General features: G+C 53.5%; 10 protein-coding genes across 10 annotated transcripts; 3 read left to right on the forward strand and 7 right to left on the reverse strand.

The window, feature by feature from the left end:
* Positions 1-299: 299 nt before the first annotated feature.
* Positions 300-1,636, forward strand: dph1 (2-(3-amino-3-carboxypropyl)histidine synthase; the record flags this gene model as incomplete). The annotated part of the gene is made up of 2 exons (XM_056944616.1): positions 300-414; positions 477-1,636. The coding sequence occupies 2 exons, from the start codon at positions 300-302 to the stop codon at positions 1,634-1,636; spliced, it is 1,275 nt and encodes a 424-aa protein (XP_056798951.1).
* A 341-nt stretch (positions 1,637-1,977) lies between these two features.
* Positions 1,978-2,373, reverse strand: N7459_005433 (uncharacterized protein; the record flags this gene model as incomplete). The annotated part of the gene is made up of 1 exon (XM_056944617.1): positions 1,978-2,373. The coding sequence occupies one exon, from the start codon at positions 2,371-2,373 to the stop codon at positions 1,978-1,980; it is 396 nt and encodes a 131-aa protein (XP_056798952.1).
* A 1,635-nt stretch (positions 2,374-4,008) lies between these two features.
* Positions 4,009-6,067, reverse strand: sidI (putative long-chain-fatty-acid-CoA ligase; the record flags this gene model as incomplete). Its single annotated transcript, XM_056944618.1, has 5 exons — positions 4,009-4,343; positions 4,440-4,769; positions 4,837-5,216; positions 5,282-5,579; positions 5,653-6,067. 5 exons carry the CDS (start codon positions 6,065-6,067, stop codon positions 4,009-4,011), a joined length of 1,758 nt encoding a protein of 585 aa, XP_056798953.1.
* Positions 6,068-6,393: 326 nt separating this feature from the next.
* N7459_005435 (uncharacterized protein) lies at positions 6,394-7,242 on the forward strand (the record flags this gene model as incomplete). The annotated part of the gene is made up of 3 exons (XM_056944619.1): positions 6,394-6,588; positions 6,660-7,169; positions 7,231-7,242. 3 exons carry the CDS (start codon positions 6,394-6,396, stop codon positions 7,240-7,242), a joined length of 717 nt encoding a protein of 238 aa, XP_056798954.1.
* A 112-nt stretch (positions 7,243-7,354) lies between these two features.
* N7459_005436 (uncharacterized protein) lies at positions 7,355-8,412 on the reverse strand (the record flags this gene model as incomplete). The annotated part of the gene is made up of 3 exons (XM_056944620.1): positions 7,355-8,089; positions 8,147-8,272; positions 8,362-8,412. The coding sequence occupies 3 exons, from the start codon at positions 8,410-8,412 to the stop codon at positions 7,355-7,357; spliced, it is 912 nt and encodes a 303-aa protein (XP_056798955.1).
* Positions 8,413-8,813: 401 nt separating this feature from the next.
* N7459_005437 (uncharacterized protein) lies at positions 8,814-9,926 on the reverse strand (the record flags this gene model as incomplete). The annotated part of the gene is made up of 1 exon (XM_056944621.1): positions 8,814-9,926. The coding sequence occupies one exon, from the start codon at positions 9,924-9,926 to the stop codon at positions 8,814-8,816; it is 1,113 nt and encodes a 370-aa protein (XP_056798956.1).
* A 595-nt stretch (positions 9,927-10,521) lies between these two features.
* Positions 10,522-12,577, reverse strand: N7459_005438 (methylisocitrate lyase ICL2; the record flags this gene model as incomplete). Its single annotated transcript, XM_056944622.1, has 5 exons — positions 10,522-10,783; positions 10,840-11,263; positions 11,313-11,725; positions 11,792-12,080; positions 12,160-12,577. 5 exons carry the CDS (start codon positions 12,575-12,577, stop codon positions 10,522-10,524), a joined length of 1,806 nt encoding a protein of 601 aa, XP_056798957.1.
* A 623-nt stretch (positions 12,578-13,200) lies between these two features.
* Positions 13,201-13,770, reverse strand: N7459_005439 (cupin domain-containing protein; the record flags this gene model as incomplete). The annotated part of the gene is made up of 1 exon (XM_056944623.1): positions 13,201-13,770. One exon carries the CDS (start codon positions 13,768-13,770, stop codon positions 13,201-13,203), a length of 570 nt encoding a protein of 189 aa, XP_056798958.1.
* A 697-nt stretch (positions 13,771-14,467) lies between these two features.
* Positions 14,468-16,086, reverse strand: N7459_005440 (putative MFS transporter; the record flags this gene model as incomplete). Its single annotated transcript, XM_056944624.1, has 3 exons — positions 14,468-15,726; positions 15,789-15,851; positions 15,900-16,086. The coding sequence occupies 3 exons, from the start codon at positions 16,084-16,086 to the stop codon at positions 14,468-14,470; spliced, it is 1,509 nt and encodes a 502-aa protein (XP_056798959.1).
* A 3,311-nt stretch (positions 16,087-19,397) lies between these two features.
* N7459_005441 (uncharacterized protein) lies at positions 19,398-20,574 on the forward strand (the record flags this gene model as incomplete). The annotated part of the gene is made up of 3 exons (XM_056944625.1): positions 19,398-19,518; positions 19,569-19,840; positions 19,900-20,574. The coding sequence occupies 3 exons, from the start codon at positions 19,398-19,400 to the stop codon at positions 20,572-20,574; spliced, it is 1,068 nt and encodes a 355-aa protein (XP_056798960.1).
* Between the last annotated feature and the right edge of the window lie 277 nt (positions 20,575-20,851).

Here is a 20,851-nt window from a genome sequence, read left to right on the forward strand (position 1 = left end):
TGGAACATCACTTGAAGCATTCCTCGCGCGGTGGCATTCAGCGATCTGAGTTTTTTTCTTTGACAATCGAAGGACAGTCGAGCAATGCCAGAGAATGAAGAACTGCATAAGTCCGCCATCGTATATTGCTGATGCCTTGATGCCTTCGTGCCTTCGTGCCTTCGTGCCTGATCCTGCGGGCGCATGAAGCGGTGACTGGGGGCAGAAAAAATACGATTGCGGGGATGAAAACCCGCTGAATGCGAATGCGATGTCAGTCATCTTTCGTTCGCTGTCCCCGTTCATCCTGCTCCGTCATCATGGACGGCTCGCTGCGACAACCAAAGAAACGATTTGTCGGCAGGCGCATGGCCGATGCACAAGCCCAGAAGGATGCCCCAAGCTCCGATGTCGAGACCACTACCATCCAAAAGAGTATGTCCCACTCTCCGCGGAAGTGTGAGATTGTGTCACTGATCCCGTGTCATCTAATGCAGCTGCTCCTCGACGTACACCGCGTACCTTGAACCAGGTGCCATCTGAGATTCTCAACGACCCCGAGATCCTAGCGGCTATTGAATTGCTCCCCAGGAACTATTCCTTCGAGATCCCCAAGACCATCCACCGGGTACGTTCGTCCGGGGCCAAGCGCGTGGCGCTACAATTCCCGGAGGGCCTATTGATCTTCGCGACAACCATCTCCGATATCCTCACACAATTCTGTCCAGGGATTGAGACCCTGATCATGGGCGATGTCACCTACGGCGCCTGTTGCATCGATGACTACACGGCCCGCGCCCTCGGCTGTGATCTACTAGTACATTACGCCCATAGCTGCTTGATCCCCGTGGATGTGACGAAGATCAAGACGCTCTACATTTTTGTTGACATCAGCATCGATACTGGCCATCTGATTGCCACCCTCGAACGCAACTTCAAACCCGGCCAGACCATCGCCACGGTCGGCACTATCCAGTTCAACGCAACCTTGCACGGACTGAAGCCTACTCTGGAGCGCGCCGGCTTCCGGGTGGTTGTTCCACAAATTATGCCGCTCTCAAAGGGTGAAATCCTCGGTTGTACGTCTCCGCAGCTGTCGGACTCGGAAATTGACGTGCTTCTCTATCTGGGCGACGGCCGCTTTCATCTCGAATCGGCCATGATTCACAATCCCTCCATCCCCGCGTACCGCTACGACCCCTACTCACGCACCTTGACTCGCGAGACATACGATCACGAAGAGATGCACACCATCCGACGCGATGCTATCGCGTCAGCCCAGTCGGCCCGCAAGTGGGGCATTATTCTGGGCTCGCTCGGCCGCCAAGGCAATCCCAACACGATGGCGATGATCGAGCGGCATTTGGCGGAGCGTGGTATCCCGGTGGTGAACCTGCTCCTTAGCGAAATCTTCCCGGGCAAACTTGCTTCCATGTCCGACGTTGAGTGCTGGGTGCAGATTGCATGTCCGCGCCTCAGCATCGACTGGGGTTATGCATTCGCGCGCCCGTTGCTGACACCCTACGAAGCACTCGTGGCACTTGGTGTCCGGGAGAACTGGGACCGTGCCAACCAAGGCGTGTATCCCATGGACTTCTATGCCAAAGAGGGACTTGGTCGAACACGACCCGAGCAGGCTGTCCAGGGCTCAGCATGATTCAGAGACATGAGGGTGGTGTGGCATAATATATACCCAAGATAGAGCAGGACAGCCGGGCTGGCCTTTGATGAAGTCATGAATAAAAAAAAAATTGCATTCGTGGCGTTTCCTACTTTACATGATGTGTCCCCCTTCCGCGGCGTAGATTGCGGCCGCACCGATTGGCCATGAGGTACCAAGGCTTGCACGACAGACCATGCTGTGATCTTCCCAATCCCACCTGATGGCGCTGCGTGAATAGTGTACCAGCCCAGCGAGGGGTCTCTAGACGACCTTTCTTGAGTATGACAGAGGCCCAGCCCATCTTCGGTCCATCGTCGCTGCCACTGCCCTCTCCCTTACCATTGCGCGAGGAGCCTCTGGTTCCAAATGGAATCTGTCAATTGTCGCTGCACCTGCTGCACCTTGTCGAAGCGAATAAAGCTACACTTCTCGCTTTCCAGGTGATTGAACAACGCTGCCAGCGATACAAACTCTTGGGAGCAGTGTGCCTGCCGATTGGGACAATGGTAGACCTTCTGCTGATGCGTGGGCGAATTCAGATGCTGGTCCAGTGACTTTCTCTGGTGGAACTCGCGGTGGCACAGGTAGCATTCCCACAACTGGCCATTGAAGGCGTAATCTGTCGCTTCATACTGCACGTTCTCTTCTTCGTACCATTTAATCTGCCGGTTCGTGATCATACCGCCGGGGTCACACCTGCGCACCATACGGAGGATCGTCTCACGGTTCATGCGTGGTGCACGAGGACAGGCGCCCGTCTCGAGATGGTGTGAAACACCGCTTGCCGTGACAAACTCAGCCTGACAGAACGGGCAGGGGGGGGGGGGGGTAGGAGAAGGAGTAAGAGAACAAGGAGAAATAAGCTCAGTCACGATCGTCCTGGTGTCTCCGACTTGTTCGAAGGCTGAGAGTTGCCAGTGCGTGGAAGATGTGAAGCGAGGGGGAAGGGTCCGATAGGGGATGTCAGGGGAACCCCCGGAACCAGGCAGAAACCAGCTATACAACTCTCAACCATTGCAATCGTGAAAACCACTTGATGCCTGTCAACCATCCAGTTTCAACCCGACCGGGGCTTGGTGAATCTCGATTCTTGATCAAATCTCCTCCAGAAGCTTCCTACTGGGGTTCAGGGGGTGTACGTGTCTGCGTGTTCAATCAATTCAGTAAATTCAGAGCGGGTGATCTCTGACTGACTTCGCGGAAGAAAGCTGCAGCGTGCGATCAAATGCCTATCGTCCGGTGAATTCTGTAGTTGTCACATTCAAGCCGGACATCATATCTTCTGGCAATGCGGCAGTCGAACCGTCTTCCGACCAAAGTTCGCGAGCTATTCCATACTGAAGTTGTCTCCAGCACTGCATGTTTGCATTGGATTCCCTAGTACTTTCAGGAAGAGCAGGCCTCAATAGAATATGTATAGGAAGGAAATTTCGGATTTGGGACTGCATAAATTGAGCGAGGATCCCCTGGGATCTCGAGTCTTCTGTTTAGTGCACTCGGTTAACTCAATTCGATTCCATTCGTCCTCCAAGTCCATTAAATTGACTAGCCTGTGTATGCGGGTGGCTTTCAGTCCAACGAGCGAGTTGCAGGATAGACGTGTATAGATCGAATGCAGGATGACAGCGACAGCCCACTTGGTACATCTTTGGGACATCGCGCTCCAGCGGACATCAACTCATACCAAGTTTAGATCCATCATTCACAGCGGACGTAGACGATTGTAGAGTCTTTACGAAGCTGCAGCATGCCCGTGTATAGTCCACCCGGGACCGGATTGCCAGATTAGGGTATGACGGATATGGAGGATTTCCAGGGAGAAATGCATACTACATGACATCTGGTAACAATCCTGCAGTGAATGACGATATACGATCAACCTTTTTACGGAACAAGATCCACCGTGGAGATGGATGATTCTTCTTCTTCCGCCACAGTGGACCAGGTGCAGACGATTATCTGATCGCGATTTAATCTGATTCGAGGCGAAAGGACGCGGCTAGCGCCGACACCAAGTCGCTTCGGGGAAACCGAGGTATGTACATACGTACCTAGGTATCCATACATAAATAATATGAAATATGCCTCGCTGGGCCGGTCGGCATTTCCCTCGTCCCGAAATACATACGCCTCGTACATACATGTACTTTTCCCGGCGCAATCCACATTTCGTCAAGTATTACTAGTGTCGAACCACCGGTCGAATCATAGCATCTGATAAGATTGGACCCCCACAGACACCCGATTTTTTTTTTCCTTCGATGTCAGAACGGAGACGAAGTCAGGAACGGGATATGTACCGGGAAAGAGGCCACGAGCTCGATGATACAATCCCCCCACACAACTAACTATTGCCATTCCTGCCCCTACACCTGCGCCCGCTGCGCCAGCGCCGCCGCCGCTATCTGCCGCAACTCCATTTTCCGGACTTTGCCGCTGCCCGTCACTGGGACCGTGTTGGGCACACCCTCCTCGCCAAAGGCCAGCACATACTGGGGTGCCTTGTGGCGCCCGAGTGTCTCGCGGGTCCACACGCGCAGCTCCTCGTCCGTCGGTCGATTCTGGCCGACGCCCACCTGGATGAAGGCCCCGACCACTTCGCCGTATTTTTGATCGGGAATCCCGATGACGGAGGCCAATTCAATGGCTGGGTGTGCGGTCAATCGCTCTTCGATCTCGAGCGGATAGATGTTCTCGCCGCCTGCATTAGTGGTGTGAGCAGGCGAAGAGGGGGAAACAGTTTGAAACCGTCATAGCAGAAGGGGCCACCGCTTGTATCAAGAACGGACGGACGTACCTCGGATGATGATATCTTTGAACCGACCAGTGATGGTGCAATAGCCGTGCTCGTTGAACGAGGCCTCATCGCCGGTCTTTAGCCAAGTGACGCCCTCCGAATCCGTCACCAGGGTCTCCGCCGTCTTCTCCGGGTTGTGCCAGTAGCCCTTGGTGAGCTGGTATCCCGCGATGCAGAGCTCGCCCCGCTGGCCCACCGGGACAATCTTGCCCTGCACATCGACAATCTTCGCGCGTGCGTGCGGCAGGATCTTTCCAACAGTGGTCAGGCGGGTGTGGATGCTGTCCGTGGTGAATGCGTTGAAGCAGGTCGGTGAGGCCTCGGTCAGACCTGGCAATGGAGTTAGCGGGAACAAGACGGGGAGAGATGGACTGGAAGAAACTCAGCATGATCATACCGTAGCTGCTTGTATACTGCGTCATGTTCAGTTCCTCCAACAGACGCTTCATCAGTGGCCTCGGAACCGGGGCACCCGCAATAATGCCTGTGCGGAGGTTGGAGGTATCGAAGTTGGAGGGCTTGGGAACGCTGAGAATGGCTTCAAACATGGTGGGCACACCGTGGAGAGCTGTGCACTTCTCGTCTGAAATGGCGTGCAACACGGCTTTGGGATCGAACGTTTCGCTGGGAAAGACAATCTTAGATCCGTGCGTCACCACGGCCAACATGCCCAGAACTAGCCCGAAGCAGTGGAAGAGCGGCGGCGGGCAACACAGAATATCGAAGGAGGTGAGGTCCATACGGTCGCCAATGAAGCGCGAGTTGTTCACGAGGTTGCTTGTGCACAGTTAGCCGGAGCATTTTCATCGCTTGCAGACCGAATCTTGTCCGATATCACGTACTGGTGGGTCAACATAGCCGCCTTGGGGTTGCCCGTTGAGCCGCTAGTGAATTGCAAATTGCAGACGTCGTCTGGCCGTAATTCGGCCTCGCGATCTGGGAGCACATGGGCCATCTGAGACAGGCCGCGCTCAACAACGTCGGTGTAGGTGGAAAAGTTCCGATAGTTGCCACGCAGGATGACGATCTCGACTAGAGACTGGGACGTCGCGCTGTGCTTGGGCTTGGGACCCAGTTCGGTAAGGACCTCTTCGAGGCTGTGGCGCCCAATACGCGGAGTCATGAAGAGTAGCCGGCAGGCTAGAGAAATGAAGATATCACCGCGTTAGCACTGCGACCGGAGCTATGCACAGGGACACCGAGAGCGGCTTACCGGTATGATTGAGAGCGTAGTAGACCTCGGAGGGAGTGTAGGTGTTGTTCAGCACAACCAGGATGGCGCCCACCCGGGCCGCGGCGAAGAAGACAGAGATGTACTGCTCGCAATTGCCTGCCATAACGCCAATGCGATCACCCTTCTGGATTCCCATCGCTAACATGCCCCGGGCAAGACGGTCGGCCTCATCCTTCAACTGGGCGTACGTCCAGCGGGTTCCGGTCCAGGGGAAGACCAGACATTCATAGTCCCCATACTGCAGAGCTTGAAAAGTTAAGAGCTCGCCGAGCGTAACGTCTAGCAGTTTGGGCTGCGTCGGCCCGGCCACAATCGAGAGCTGTTGCGACGCCGAGGCTGGCTGGACGTGGGAGAGCGTCTGCTGCAGGCGTTGCACACTGCGCGGGGCCGCCATGGTGAACTGCAAACTGCACGAACTGCACTGAAGGGAGAGGAGTTGAAAACTGCCGCGCGTCGGAAGGACGGCGCCCACGGTGGGCTTATAGGAGCCGACGCTACCGCGGGTCCATTCGTCTTTCCGTTCGTATCAGATCCGACATCGCACGGGTCAATCAGATAACGCGGCGTGGTGGAGCCGCGTATTGCAGGTGTGTCAATACAGCTGGGCGGATGTATCGGCATTACTGTCATCGTCAGTATAGTCCATATGCGAGAAGACAGGATCCCCCGAGCTTCACGACCAGAGCAAGAAGGCATATAAGTGAAGGAGGGAAAGAACGCATGGAAGAAAACGGGACGGCAAAGCTGCCTGAGGCGGCAACCGGCGCGGATATGGTCAAGGTTGCGTCGAAAACACCACCAGATGGAGTGACTCCCTTCATGATGATTGACGAGATACGACTGGAGGCGGCTCTTGGCCACAAGCAAGAATTGAAACGGAATTTTGGATTGTGGAGTCTAACCAGCCTGGGGATCGTGATTGCCAAGTGCGTCTCTTGCTTCCAGCTGCGCCGTTGCCAATACCACCACTAACCACCGATCCTCAGTTCGTGGGCCTCCACAAGTGGAACAATCGTCGCGGATGTATTTATGTCGGCGGCACGACGGCCTTCCAGGCTCTGGTTTTCTCGTTCGTTGTGCTAAGCTCGCTGTCTTATTCCGGCGCCATCTTCCCGCATGTACTATCCGGGCGACGGAACATGGTCCCGGGGCCATTTTATATGGGACAAAAACTCAGCATGGTGATGAACATCCTTGCGCTAATGTATATTGTGATCACGGTGGTTTTCTTCTGCTTCCCTTTGGTGTTGCCTGCAACCGTGCACAGCATGAATTACACGAGCGTTATCATCGTGGGATTAATGGTACTCACAGCGCTATGGTGGTTCACACGAGGCCGGCACGAGTACCAGGGCCCACAGTATAGCTTTGAGGCGGCGGAGCGATTGAGTGCGTTCCAGGCTGGCAAGGAGGGGCGGCGATCTTTCATTGACGTCGCGAGCCAGTCACCAGGACTTTATCTGGACGAGCACGTTCATGCGGGATGTGATACGATTGTAATCTGGAGAGCTACTTACCGAACTTTGTCTTGTCATGATGTTGTTACTACGCGTATAGTTCTTCGAATAACGCCGATATTTCTTTCCCGTGACGAGAGTATTGGCCTGTAGCCTAAAATGACCGGCGGGGTAACAAGGAGTGGTAATAAAGTGCCAATCATTAAGTGCATTCTTCCCCATAGTCAATTGAACCAGTTGTCATCAAGCTCGCTTATGTTCATCAGACTGTCGCCTTCCAGCTGGTTGAGATTGCCCGTACCGTTGTCACCGAGATTTTCGGTCTCCATGAATAAATCATCGAAACTAGATTCACCGGGCCCCATAATATCCTCCATTCCGGTGCCTTGGTCTGGGAACATGTTAGATTCCCCGTCAGTCTTCTGTATTTCCATATCGAAGATATCGCCGCTGGTTGGGGCGGGGCCGCCGGAGCTTTCTGGTGGCAGCGATGCCGCTGGCTTATCGGTACTGCTAGGGGCAGCATTCCCAAAGGCTGACCCCGAGAGAAAGGCTTGATTGCCCACATCATCGTCGCCAAAGTCAAGGCTGAGATTGAAGGAATTTGAACCCCCCGTGTCGTTGAGGACGGAGTCAAAGTTGAGTCCGTCGGTGGCCCCTAGGAACCCTGAGTCTTGTCGCGCATCTTTTTCTTCCTTCACGATCAACTCATCGCTGAGATGGGAATCTGGAAGGGCGTCTGTGGGTGCTGCGAGCTCTCCCTCAGCTTGATCTTCAGTCTTTGCCTCGAACTTGATAGGATCGAGATCCAATTCGGTCCTCTCAGGCACCGGTGGTTGTGTTTCAATCGCCATTTGCTGATCTACATGCTCCATGTCCATCCCGGCTATCTGTTGTGGCGCGGCTTCTCGTGTCCTGATCGCTTCATAATCCTTTTCTAGGAACGCTTTGGCGATAAACTGTGGGGCCGTCAGAATAGACCCCCAGTAATATCAAATGAGGCAACCGAAACTTACAATTTGTTCTGACAGAGTGTCCAACGCATTCTGGAAGCTCTCATAATATGAAGGAATGGAGCGTTGGAGATGGGTGCTTACGGGCATTGAGCCGGACTTCCTGAATAGGCGACCTGTGTCGAGGAGCTAAGGGTGGTCAGTCGAAGTTCTTCTGCGGACTAAACCTTGTCATGGCGAGTGCCATACAGGTCAATGCTGAATCAGGGATCACGTACTGTCCGCTCCACCAGGGTGGAAAGCTCCGCAAGGGAATCTGGGTTCTCCATGACGAGGGGTCACCCGTTGGTTTATCTTCACTGATCTTTACCAAGTACCAAAGTCGATCAATCGCGCGCGACAAGCAGAGGATGGGTGACCAGTCAGCGGTGTTGATGAGACTCGGTTGTTGCGAGATGGGCGGACACCTCCCAGGGCTGGACGCCTTCCCATTTGGGAAACGCGGCGAGGGGGATTGTTGATCCGTCTCCGGCGGTGGGCCTCTCCATGTGAGCCGGAAATACTAATGATGCGGATGCTCCGCGATAAGCACCAACTATACCGACGGATCTCTAGGGACAACGTCCGGGATGTACGAATATTCAGTCCTTGGACTGAGGCATACGATCAGAGAAATGCGTGGAAATTAGCATTTTGAAAACAACATATTGCAAAATCTTTCTACTGGTGTCTAAGGGCTGATCCTCGTCATCTTCTCCACCCTTTTGGCAATATATTCTCTCTCCTGCGCCAAAAATTGCATGGTCACTGCTCTATTCTTGACTTTGCCATCGAACGACTGCCACTGATCTACAGAGAAAATGTCCTCGCCAGGTCGAGAGAGAAAAATGTTTGCTGGGCGCGTGCGAGGTGCCATCCCCAGCGGATAGCAACGGAGGGTGAACTGACATTGCTCAAGCCGAGGACCTGGTTCCATCACGGCTGGTGTGCTAGCGAAATGAGATCCCTCTCTTCCTGGAGGTGATGGATCTATATGCTGGGGCGGATCTTCGTTGTCATAGACCATTCTCACTCTGTGTTCCTGAGTATGTTGCTCGATCTCTCCACAGTCTGATTGACGTACAAGCCGTGCGGCAAGATCATACAGTATCGAATCCCGCTTGCGCTTTCTTGAATGGACTGACGCCGATGCTTCCTGGGATTGCTTTTTGGAGAAACGTTCAAGCTGCTCATGGTGATGTATGGCCAGCGCTCGCTTGCGATACTCCTCGCTCACCGTGGGACTGGACAGCCCAAGATAAAATTCCAGGCTCTCGCCTTCCATACTTCCCTCCTGCATTTTGCAAGATTGCGCAGCCGTAAAGAATGACTGAGCAGCCGCTAGGTTTCGTCGCTGAAATTCGACCCGACCCATCCAGTAGCGACATCTACTAATGCTGGTTTCGTTGTTCTGGTCCTTGGCAATCTGCAGAGCCCGCTCCGTCCCCTCCATCGCTTGATCGAGCCGGCCTTCGTACAAGTATAGAATAGCCGTAACAAGCACGTAATCGATCTCCATCTGACCAAGGCGCTTATCAAGATTGGTGGGTAATTGAGGTAGCTCTGATGACATGACCATTTCCAACCCGTTGATCCTATGCCCTTGCAACTCGGTCAAGCAGTGCCGTATCGCTTCTGCATCTTTGGAAAGATCGGAGACTAAGGCAGCGGCGCGTGAAGTGGAAGCAAAGCGCCGGTAAATTTCGTCCTCCTCGCCGCCTTTCTCTTTGTTGAGTAAGGGATATGTCGCCGGGTTGTTGCTTTCCCGTGGTAAGGAAGCCAGAGCTGGTGTTGAAGGGCTCATTCTGAACTGCTGGAGATTACGAATCTAAGGCTCTTCGAGGTCGAGGTTAGTGACCGGGAGAAAAGAGGGATTGGAGGGAGAGATAAAATCACTGGATGAAGGCAATCGACTGATACTTATAGGTAAACTTTTTCCAGGGCCTCGACAAATGCCAATAAGGCATATGGATTCAGGGGTAGAACCAAAGGGCTTTCTTCCCTTCGTCGAGGAGCATGCGGGCGATCCTAAACAAAGCCAGCGGCCACATTTCTCTTTGACTTGGATGAAACTCGCCTGACCCGCTTCATTGTTTGTCGATCGAATCATTGATCTCTTTGTTACCTAGGAATGACATGATCATGAGTGGCGCCAGATACATTACTGCCAACCAACCCTGACGCATATATTGTGTATTGCTGCCTTATTCCAGCCCGTGGGCCATTGAACTAACGTCATATGGAACATGTTTGTCATTTCTATCGTCGGGTATAGGAAAGTAAGGTCGAGAACATTTTTGAAGGGAAGGTCTGGAAGAGCTTGATCGAAATATCAGAAACCTAAGGAGCCCGGCCTAATCAGCATGCCTTGAAGCTGGATACTTAGATGTTTGGGTATATCACGCACCTTGCTCTGTATTACCCTCGCCCATGCTCTTACTGTTGCTGCTTCCACTTTGGATAGCGCCGAGAATTCCATCCATGTATGGTGCCCCACTCCATTTCTGGTGAGTAAGAACATCGACGCCATGCTCCTTCTCACGGGCCTGAACCAAACGAACATAGGCGAGCATACCCTCATCCTTGAAGGCACGGGAAAGCTCCGTCGTGATGGTGGCGTTTGAATGGAGACCAGCCAAGGAGATTAATTGCAAGACGAATCTGGCTGGGTCAGCATGGAGGTTGATAGCCACGGACCGCGTTAAAGCAGGACTCACCCATGCTTGGCAAGGTCCCAGATGAAGGACTTCAGCGAAGCCTCATCGAATCCTTGACCCACCCAGTTGAATGAAGGGCTCAGATTATACACAAGTTTCTTGCCCGGGTGAGCCGCGCGCACCTCACCCGCCAGCTTGCCGGCCTTTGCAACGTCCGGGTCACCGGTCTCGACCCACAAGAGGTCTGCATAGGGCGCAAATTCTTTTGCTCGTTTAGTAGCTGCTGGGAATCCAGCACGGTAATGATAGAATCCCTCGCGAGTTCGGGGGATGTCACAGGACCACACCACGGGAGACTTTGTATGATCACTCGCCAGAGCCCGCCGGCGGGAGAAGGAAAGATTGGGGTTCATCTGGACGGAGGCCTGGTAGGCGTCGCGCGTAGATTGGGAGGCACCCTCTGCTTCAAGGTGGGCGTCGACCGCTAGATCAAGTTAGCTGGGAAGAACATATATAGAGTTGCCGCAGTATACCTTCGTCGAATGTCACTAATTTATGCTTCTTCACCCACTCAAGCTCGAATCTGTTGATTTCGGCCGGTGATGCTCCTTCCCGTTCCATAGCCTGGAGCGTCTCCGCCAGCGGCTCAACCTCTTCCGTGACTCCAAGAATAAATTCATGATCACGCACGTCGATCGCACTACTGATCAATCGGCCACTCTCCGAATCGGTCCGTGCAATGACCAGGTTTTCACAGCCCATCATGTCCCATTGAAATCGCGCAGCCACGAGGCGGTTGATATGCTCACCCATGGGGACCAGGACCTTGCCTGCGAGATGACCACACTTCTTTCCTCCATGCAGCTGGTCTTCAAAGTGAACGGCTGCAGCACCGTTCTCTGCGAACAGCTTCGCCAATTTGAGAACGGCCGACAAGCCACCATGTCTGTGAGGTACAAAGTCAGCACATTATTTTCCTCCCAATCCTCTTCTGTGAAGGCATCAAACGTACCCAGTATCCCCGTCAGCGACAATGGGTCGCATATAGTCGACATAAGGGGTTGACTTCCGTTGGTCGACGGTCAACTTCCTTCTTGCATCCCACTGTTTCCGATCATGCATCTGCTGCGCTTTGAAAAGACGCTGGACCTGGTTGGGCACGGTGTTGTACGGATAGTCGCCGAAATCGGGAGACACCTCGTTCGTGGTGGTCAGCAGCGACGAGCATGCCCAGCCCGAGATATATAAGACCTCCTGATGGGGTGCTTGCTGGGTCATCTGGACGGGATCAATTGCACCCACTGGGCGGTCGGCATACATCAGCCCGGTTCCCGTCGCAGCTCATCGTGTCGGGCATCACGGCTCTGGAGACACACTTACTGGTATGCACCGGCTGACCCGCAGTGGCGCGTTCATTTAGGAGGTTGAACAACTTCCGTGCCATCAACGAGCTCGGGTATGTCTGCTGCAACGCACCCCGCTTGCTCACGACATCCTCGGCCGAGTAGGGTCGCTTGATGCCGTCGTAGCGTGACGAGTCCCACCAAGCCTGTACATCGCGGACCTGTTGGTAATACAGCTCATCTTCAGCGGCACCGGCCTTCTCGGAGGTGGGCAGCAGCTGGTATGCGTCGGCCGGTAGTGTCGTAGACACCGGGGGTTGGGCGGGCGACGCGGACATCCGAGGATAACCGCATGTGAATGAGCGCAGGGCGAAGCGGGAGAATGAGGTCGGACAAATAGTGGCGTCAGGCCGGGCGACTATGCGAGGCATACGACGAGGGATCACGCGAAACATGCTGCTGGACCTTCGCGACGAGAAAGGGTACGAGGGAAGGAAGCTGAGTTGCGGTGGATGCGGGTGATGACGCTCCGCTCGAACCTCGGGCCGGAGTCTGGGGATGATCCACAGATCGGATTAACTACTGTAGAACTATTGTAGCAGTGAGTTCTGAATATTACTAGTCCGATGCTCGGCGCATGCATATTCGTGCATTCTCTAGCCACCGGACCGAAGCCCAATCTCGGTGTAATCCATGGATGGTTCCTTGTAGCACGCTCCCTCCCCTTATTCCCCGAATGTCTCAGCAGAGCATTCTTTCCATAAATCGCCACGGTCATGATGGCGCATGTACGGTCAACACTCGACCCTATAGGCAGTGCCTCGTCAACAGATGGGATGCAATGATACTGTATATACCAGTAAAGTGCGAAATCTGGGGCGACAGAGGAATATCGTCCGGGGTCGTAAGATGTCTGAGAGCTGAAATACGGGTTGTTCTGCCACAGAACACAGAAGCAAAAAAGGCCCAAGGACATAAAGACCATGGCTAGTCTCATTCCATTAGAATAAGGCCTACGAGGCAATTGACAGGCATCCTTGCCTGACGCCACCGGCACGATGGACCGCCTCCCCGATATTTACTGGTCGTTGCCGCTCGACTTGATCAGCGCGGCCGCGATCCCTAGATCCTCCTTAAGCCTCGTTCCTCCGACCGTCAGCGGCTGGCAGTCCTGCAGCACAAAGATCATTCGCGCCCACTCGGTCTTGCTGGGGTTTCGCCATCCATGCAGCGTGGCGCGCTGGACTGCAACGTCGCCCCGTTGCATCCGTACGGGCTCGCCCTCTTCCAACACCATTTCGATCTGGCCCTCAAGCACGATCCCGTAGTCAAGACTCTGCGTGCGGTGGACGAGCGCGTGGTTGTCCGGGCCAAAGTCAACGATGCGACAGACCGTTCCGTGGGGATTGACGAGGCCGAGCTGGTCCGACTTTTGAAGCTGCTCGTGTGTCGCCACATCACGGTCGTCGTTTAGGTCAGCAGGGAACTGTGAAGTCGTATAAACGACGTTGAAGGCTGTGCTGCTTTCTTCGATCGACTTCCACTGGCCCGGCGTGGAAGAGTGGATGACGGCCTGTCCGGACGCATTGTGGCCGGTGATGTGCCGCATCACTGGGCGAAGAGGCGATATTTGGCCGGGGTTGGACATGAGAGACGAGATTCAACGTGCCAGGGAGAAAAACAGAGTCGGCCGTGTTGCAGCTGGGCAGCAGGCATGCTTTAAGTAAAGCACAGCGAGGTCGATCCTTGCGCGCCATCTGCGTCTTCATCCCACTGCAATGCACATTCGGGCATCCCGATCAGCGGTGAATCCCAGATCTGCTTCAGTGGGCATCGTGGCCTGCAGTGCCATCCTACCTGCAGGATTCCGTCCCGCGGAGCTTCCTCAGATCGGTGCCTTTTTCGGCGGCACAATCATCCCCTCTCGAGAGAATCCCACCCCTGCTACTTCGACAGCTATGGGCGACAGTATATACCTTCGTCATAGGACCCCTTTACCCCAGACTACCGTTCCCCCACATCTCTCCGATCCTGGGGCTGCGGGGGAAACTGCCTCAGCTGTATGCAAGACATCCCACTGCAGAACTTTATGCCTCAGGAGAGAATGACAAGGGCCCACACGGACGTGCAGCCGAAACACGCAATGAAGAGATGGAGACGGAATGTGATTGGGTTGTTGGTGAATGAAGAACAAAGAGAGACGGGCTGCGAGAGGACCCCCTTTACCGCTCTCGATAGGACGCAATTCTGCCGGGGCCCTCCTCCTTTCCCTTCTACACTAGGAGAAGAGAGATGAACGTGGATTTTTCAGCATTATAGATATGTACAGAATACAGGCGTCCCATTCATAAGAACCACCGGAACTGCGGCGACGATGGGCCATCTCGCATTCGCTCCGTGGGAATATCCCGCGCGTGGATCGTCTCCCCGTCCCGTAGGTTGCGTCGCTGATTGTCCAGCCACATGTAGAGGCCAAGCAGACCTGCCAGACAGGCCCCCGTAGCGCCGAACACCGCGACAGCAATTAGGGCCGGCATGTACTTCGGTGCGTCTTGCTCGCGAAAGAGATTGCTGCTGACAAGGCCCATCAGGTTGGCCAGCGGCACTCCGATACTCGTCAGCAACACGCGGCGCCCTTCGTGTGCGATATTGTTGTTATACCAGGTGCTGAGCATCACGGACGGTGCGGAGGTCCCCCAGGTCATCATAAAGGTGGCGAAATATGCCAGCTGGAGCTGGCGGTGGACGTCATCGATAGATGCATAGATGATGAACCCAGCGAAGGTAAAGAGAAATCCCAGCACGATGAAGGGAGAACGCAGCCGGGTGTAGTCGGAGGCAAAGGCCAGCACCAGCAGCATCACGGCCCCAGTCACGTTCGGCGCGACGGTGTACAGGTTGGTCTTGACGGTCGGGTAGCCCAGACGGCCGACAATCTGAGGCATAAAGAGAGACACGCCCTGCAGCGGGACCCCGAGGCAGATCTCAATTAACAGAAAGACGTACGTGGTGGGATGTTTGAAGATGGCGAGGGCCTCGCGGAAGCGGAACGGCTCGTTGACGACTGCACTCGAATCCACCTGCATCCGGTGAAATGCCAGGGCTTTCTCTGCTTCGGATAGAAATCGCGCCTCGGCGGCGCTGGTCGGCAGATAGAAGAAGGCGAAAACGGCAAAGACCACGGTCACCGCGCCCTCGATGATGAACAGATAACGCCAATTCGGCAGGCTTGATCCTTTGATCTGGAATACGCCAAAGGCAATGAGTCCCGAGAATGCGTTCGCAACGTTAGACGCGGCGTAGAAGATGGCCAGCCGCCGCGCCAGTTCGCCACGGCGGTAGAAGGTGGTCAAGTAGTAGATCACCAGCGGGAAGAAGGCAGCTTCCGACATGCCCAGAAACCAACGAAGCGCAAACATGCCACCGAAGTTGTACGCGGCCGACGATAGCATGGTGAACGCGCCAAAAGAGAACATCAATACTGGCAGCACCCGAGCGGGGCTGAACTTCTTTCCAAGCATGGAGAAGGGCGGTGCGAAGACCACATAGGGCACAAAGAAGATCGACAGCAAGAGATTATATTGATTCGGCTTGAAGTGGAGATCTGGAGGGACGACGGGGTCAGCATGTCGTTGCGATGGGTTCATTCACGGGGCACCGCTTTACCATCGGTCATTCCATCGGTCTTTGCATTGCCCATGTTGCCCTTGTCGAGCGCATTAAAGAGGTCTGCCTCGGTCAGTCCGACTCGGTGTCATCTCGCGACGGATCACCTACACATGATGGCGAGGATGGGCAGCAGACGAAAGTCAAACCGTCGGCACAGCCGCCGCTCCGCCTTGTGGTCGACGACACGGGTGACATCGTCCACAATGCCCGGGGCGGAGGGACAGTCCTGCAGCTTATTGGGCTCGTCGACGGTGCCCACTCGCGCAAGCTTGGCCGTGTCGTCCGTCGATGCCATCTTCAGTTGGATCCAGCAGGGCCCAACGGGAATGAGATAGGCGCGCGTCCCACGATGGGAATTCCCGAGCGAGTGGTCAGTCGAATGCCCGTCTGAGGAAGCGAAGAGCGGTCGCGACGCCAGGCCGACGGTCTTATCATGTCCTGCAGAGCGGACATCCCTTGCTCATTGGATCAGAAGAATGTTGCATCATCATCATCACCACCATCCCCACGCCTTCTCCGCATGAAAATGGCACGAAAGGGGGACTGGGAGGCGCCGATCGCGCCGGTTGCATCCGCAGGACCACGACATCGACGAGATACATGGATGGAAGATCACGAGTTGAGAGCCCGGTGGAGAAAGCGGATCGTCTATCGGAGGCGCGCTGAGCGGTAAGGCATGCCAGCATAGCAGCAGGATCGCGTTTTTGGAGCCCCTTTCACCTCGCCCACGCTCGCAGACAAGCTCACATCCTTCCGATTTCCTTCCGATTTCCTTCTAAATGCTGCGTGAAATATCGCCATCCCCTTTCGCTGGAGCTACGAGAGGTCGGGCTACCTTTCCATTTGCGACGTCTTGTCTGTAGGGTTACATCCTCTGACTTCACCACCTTTTGCCCATCGACGGGGTGGAATATGACGATCACGATTCATGGCTTTGGGAGGATCATCCGACGGTTCCACGTCAGTATCCCAAAGACACAGGTGCCGTAGAGCTCCCCTTGTCACGATTCGGGGAAGCAATTCCTGGAGACTCGCATTAATAGTTTATCTTTCCTGTATGGTTTGATTAGTTAATCCTTCGCCCTTTGAATTGGCAGTTTAGCAAGACAGACTTCTCGATTCCAATTGGCCGAGTCCCATGGAGCTGATTATATTTGCACCGGGAAGTCATAAAAAGCTTGCTGTTGAGCGAGATAACCATTCCACGGTCGCAAATCGCGTCGGACAATACTTCCCTTTAGGAAGTGGTTATTGTACCTTTCGTCGGACGAGATGGTTTTTCAATTCTCAACGGTTGGGAGAGTAGGTTGTGACAATGGCGCATGAATTCCGTGAAATTGGTCCGTTGGTTGCGTTTCCTCTCTGGTCTCCTGCCTAAGCCTTGATAAGAATTCTAAAAAGCGTCACGTCGTTGAAATTGTCTGGGAGGGGTGGACAAGCAATTTCTTCTCAAACGCAGATTCAAGGTGGCAGGCATAGGATAAACAGATGGGTTTTGTCAATTGGATTGATCCCGGTACTCGAAAACGCCGTCGACCTTCAGAGCACCCGAGCTCAGAAGATAAAGGACGTACCAAAAAGATTCGGGCCAGCAAGCGTAATTGACAAAGCAGTGAATATCGGCCGAGCTCCTCCGGGGACTGGGCAATTTCTTATACGGGTTGACTATTATGAACTGATCATCTGGTTCTCTCGGAATTGATAGTGGTGTATTAACCGAGAATATTTCCGAAAGGGACCACTCGGGTGCCTTGAGGAATGACATACTGGGTATGCAGCTAGGTATGCATTTCGTTAACCAGGCCCTGGAACGAAATAGCACTAGAAAAGAACTTATATTATAAGGTGATATGCATCTTCGTACCTTGCTGGGAATTAAGCCCTCGGTTTCTCCTGTTATAGTAGCTAGCGGAATCTAGGCCGCTAATATAAAGAGGCCAGCAGGAATCCTTTCCGTCCCGTTATCACTCCCGTCTCTGAGAATAGGGTAGGCGTTCCTACAAAGGGAAAGCATAAAAGTGCTCTACCCCTTGTCACTTATCGTGTAGAACTCCAGCCCTAGCCGGTCGAGGTTGAGAGCAAAGTTCATATTCTAATCCCAATCGTGATTTTCACTCAACCATAAAACCTTGATTTACGTGTCGGACATCTTCTCTCCCCAATACTTATTAAGTAAGGCATTGAGCTTAACGTCCGAGTAGCTAACGAGAATATCCCAATTATCCGTCGTCAACAAATTCGCGGCCACCAGACTGGCGTACAGGTCCACTTTACTTTGGGAGACGGTTATAGGTAGTAGCTTAGTTTGGAAATCATATATGAATTTTTAAATATGGAGGGGGGACTTGAAATGTTCTTTTTAAGGTGTCGTTAAGAATATCACGGCCGAGGCTTGAAGAGGCCGTTCATGATGTGGCCTAAATATTGCCAGTGGAGACATTTATATAGCTGACCCGTAGTATTAGACTCCTGGTATGCTGTTGGAGGTGACGTTGATGTTTGTAGCTGAAGTATGTACATATACGAGAGAAGATCCTCGGTTCATCACGCTGTATTGTGGCGAACCTTTGGCAACTGCGGCATTTTTGCTATTGGTGAAAAGATCCAGCACTAGGTATTCATATATATAGTTTTGCAAATACACATATGCAGCTTGTGACAAAATAAAATACATCAAAGTCCAGGCCGCTTACCCCCGAAGGGAGGTCCAGGGTCTGGCGTTCACAGCCCCTGCGTCATGGGGAATGGAGTAACTAACACTCGTGGCGAAGGCATCTTGCATTTCCAGGGCACGCCTAGCTGGAGATAAGCCGCACGAAGCCTAGTTCCCTTGGGGCCGCGATATCATGCCGCCGGGGGCCATCCTGCTAGAGGGGGGAGTGTTGATCAGCTTCAAATCGGAGACTGAATGCCTTGGTCCAGGAAGTGGCTTTGCTGCTCTTTGCATCTCGCTCATTGTATCTCATCTCGGTCTTGCGACGGGTGATGGAAGCTGGGTTGGCTTCTAACGTTTCCGATCTTACGCGTGTCGGGATTCTCGCCCACCTGGAGTCCCCGTCCACATAATCCTTCTAGGCGCCTTCTTGGTTTCTTCCGTACACCAGGATTGTCCGATCCAGTCGATTCCGTTGCCCTGTAGATACACACATCGCCTAGTCCTCGTTAGGGAGGGAGGTGCACAGCAGACTAGGCGTTCCAGTCCGGAGGGTCTTTTGGCAGATCCTGGCTCCAGATTAGCCGAACTTTAGCACCAGGATATACAGGGCCTATGCCGTCTGTCGGACTTCATTGGTTGAACCGTCTTTGGCAGCCTCTGCTATCTCTCAATCGCTTCTACGCCCAGCACAAAGCGCAACCAAAGACTAACTGGCTGAAGGATCCCAAGGCCCCCTATCCCGCCCCGGGGGGGGGGCTCGGTAGTTGACTCCTACAGGGCGCATATCCATCTATATACGGAGGTTGGCGTGGCTGACCCAATCGCGCTGTACTGGGCGATTAAAATTCTTCTGCCAGGAGAGTGTCCGGCTTGATGGCTTAATGTACCAGTGATATATCTCTCGAGGCGTGTCCCGGGTGATCATCCCTCCATTCTATACCTGTTCCAGGATGCTTCAACTCGCCCTTGCAATCTGCCTGCTCTTGCTTTCCTCCCTGGGGACTCAAGTCGCAGGGCTAGCAATCGAGATAAGGGATGATACGCCCGCCTTTTTAACACAGACGGATGACGGTACAATTCCAAGCAAACTACTCGAGATTCACACTAAGTCTCCCACCTAGCCCTCAACACAAAATACACGGGTCTCAAAAAGGGCCAACTGCTCCCGCAGTCGCTACAGACCAAGTACCGGAAATTCAACGACGAGATCTGGTACGATGACAACTTCGGCAGCATGGCTCAATATATGCGACAATACCCCATCATTACCGAATTGGACGATATGATTGATCAGCAAGAAAATCCCTTTGGCGGAGACCACCCTTATTTCAAGGCAAGCCGCCTGCCGGGGATTGAGAACAGCCCGGTTTTATCCTCCTATATTGCATCACAGGTGTGTGTCCCTGGGATCGTCCTCGCTGGAAATTAATGTCAAGACTCACTATCCCCAAGTCTCCCGTATACCTTGGGAAAGGTTCCAACACCCTCTACTGGGATATCGTATGGATAAAGGCTAAAAACAACGCCGTGCTTGTGAATTTGCTCGAGGAGGATTCGATGTTTCGGCTGCACGAAGATGAGGAGCCGATCCCTACCAGCAAGGACAATCCCCTCCTAATCTACGAGATTGATAAAACCACGGGAGAGCTGACATGCATGCTCAAATATACGGTGAATCTGGTGGATACCCAAAGTTACAAGGAAGACTTAATTGTGCATTACACACTTCGTCTGATTGAAGAAGCAACTGGAAAGTCCAAGATGCTTAACATGGTCCACTACACGGCATGGCCGAACCGCAGGGTGATCAGCAACGATGATATGTCGCTACTGATTGCGAAGGTGAACGAATTGAATGTCGCGGGCGCGACGGTCTTCGTGAACTGTCTATATGGGCAAGGAAGAACTGGAACATTCATTATGGCCCGGGAGATGGACAGTGTGACCCGAAAATTCAAAAGGAGCGGAAAGAACTGGTTTACGCTGAAAGGCGCGAACAGTGATGATCCGATCGAGCAATACTTGAACAGCCTGCGACTTATCCGGGCCAACACCATCGACAGCTCACGGCAGTTCCTCTTTCTCTACCAATGGGCTAATTATCTCCGGCAAGAGCTTTATAAGTAAATAGTCCGATGGGTGATGATTGATATGCGTGCTTGACTCTATACCCTGTTTTCCTGTATGATAGACTACTTGATCCACCGCCTGTTTTCTCCTTCTTCCAAGGCACCTAAAAGCAATCGAGTCTCTATGACCTTTGGAGTTTAATCCGTGAGAAATATCAAGAAAAAGCGAAGTCTTTCCCGTAGGCTAAATCTCCCTGTCTTCGCTCTCCTAGTCGCGGGGGCGATAATTCAACCAGTCTTCTATTGTTCTTGAGAGACTCGCATTAATAGTTTAT

The sequence above is a fragment of the Penicillium hispanicum genome, assembly GCF_028827665.1.
Source record: "Penicillium hispanicum strain IBT 35686 chromosome Unknown utg000005l_segment0_segment0, whole genome shotgun sequence".
In the NCBI taxonomy this organism is placed as follows: Eukaryota; Fungi; Ascomycota; class Eurotiomycetes; order Eurotiales; family Aspergillaceae; genus Penicillium; species Penicillium hispanicum.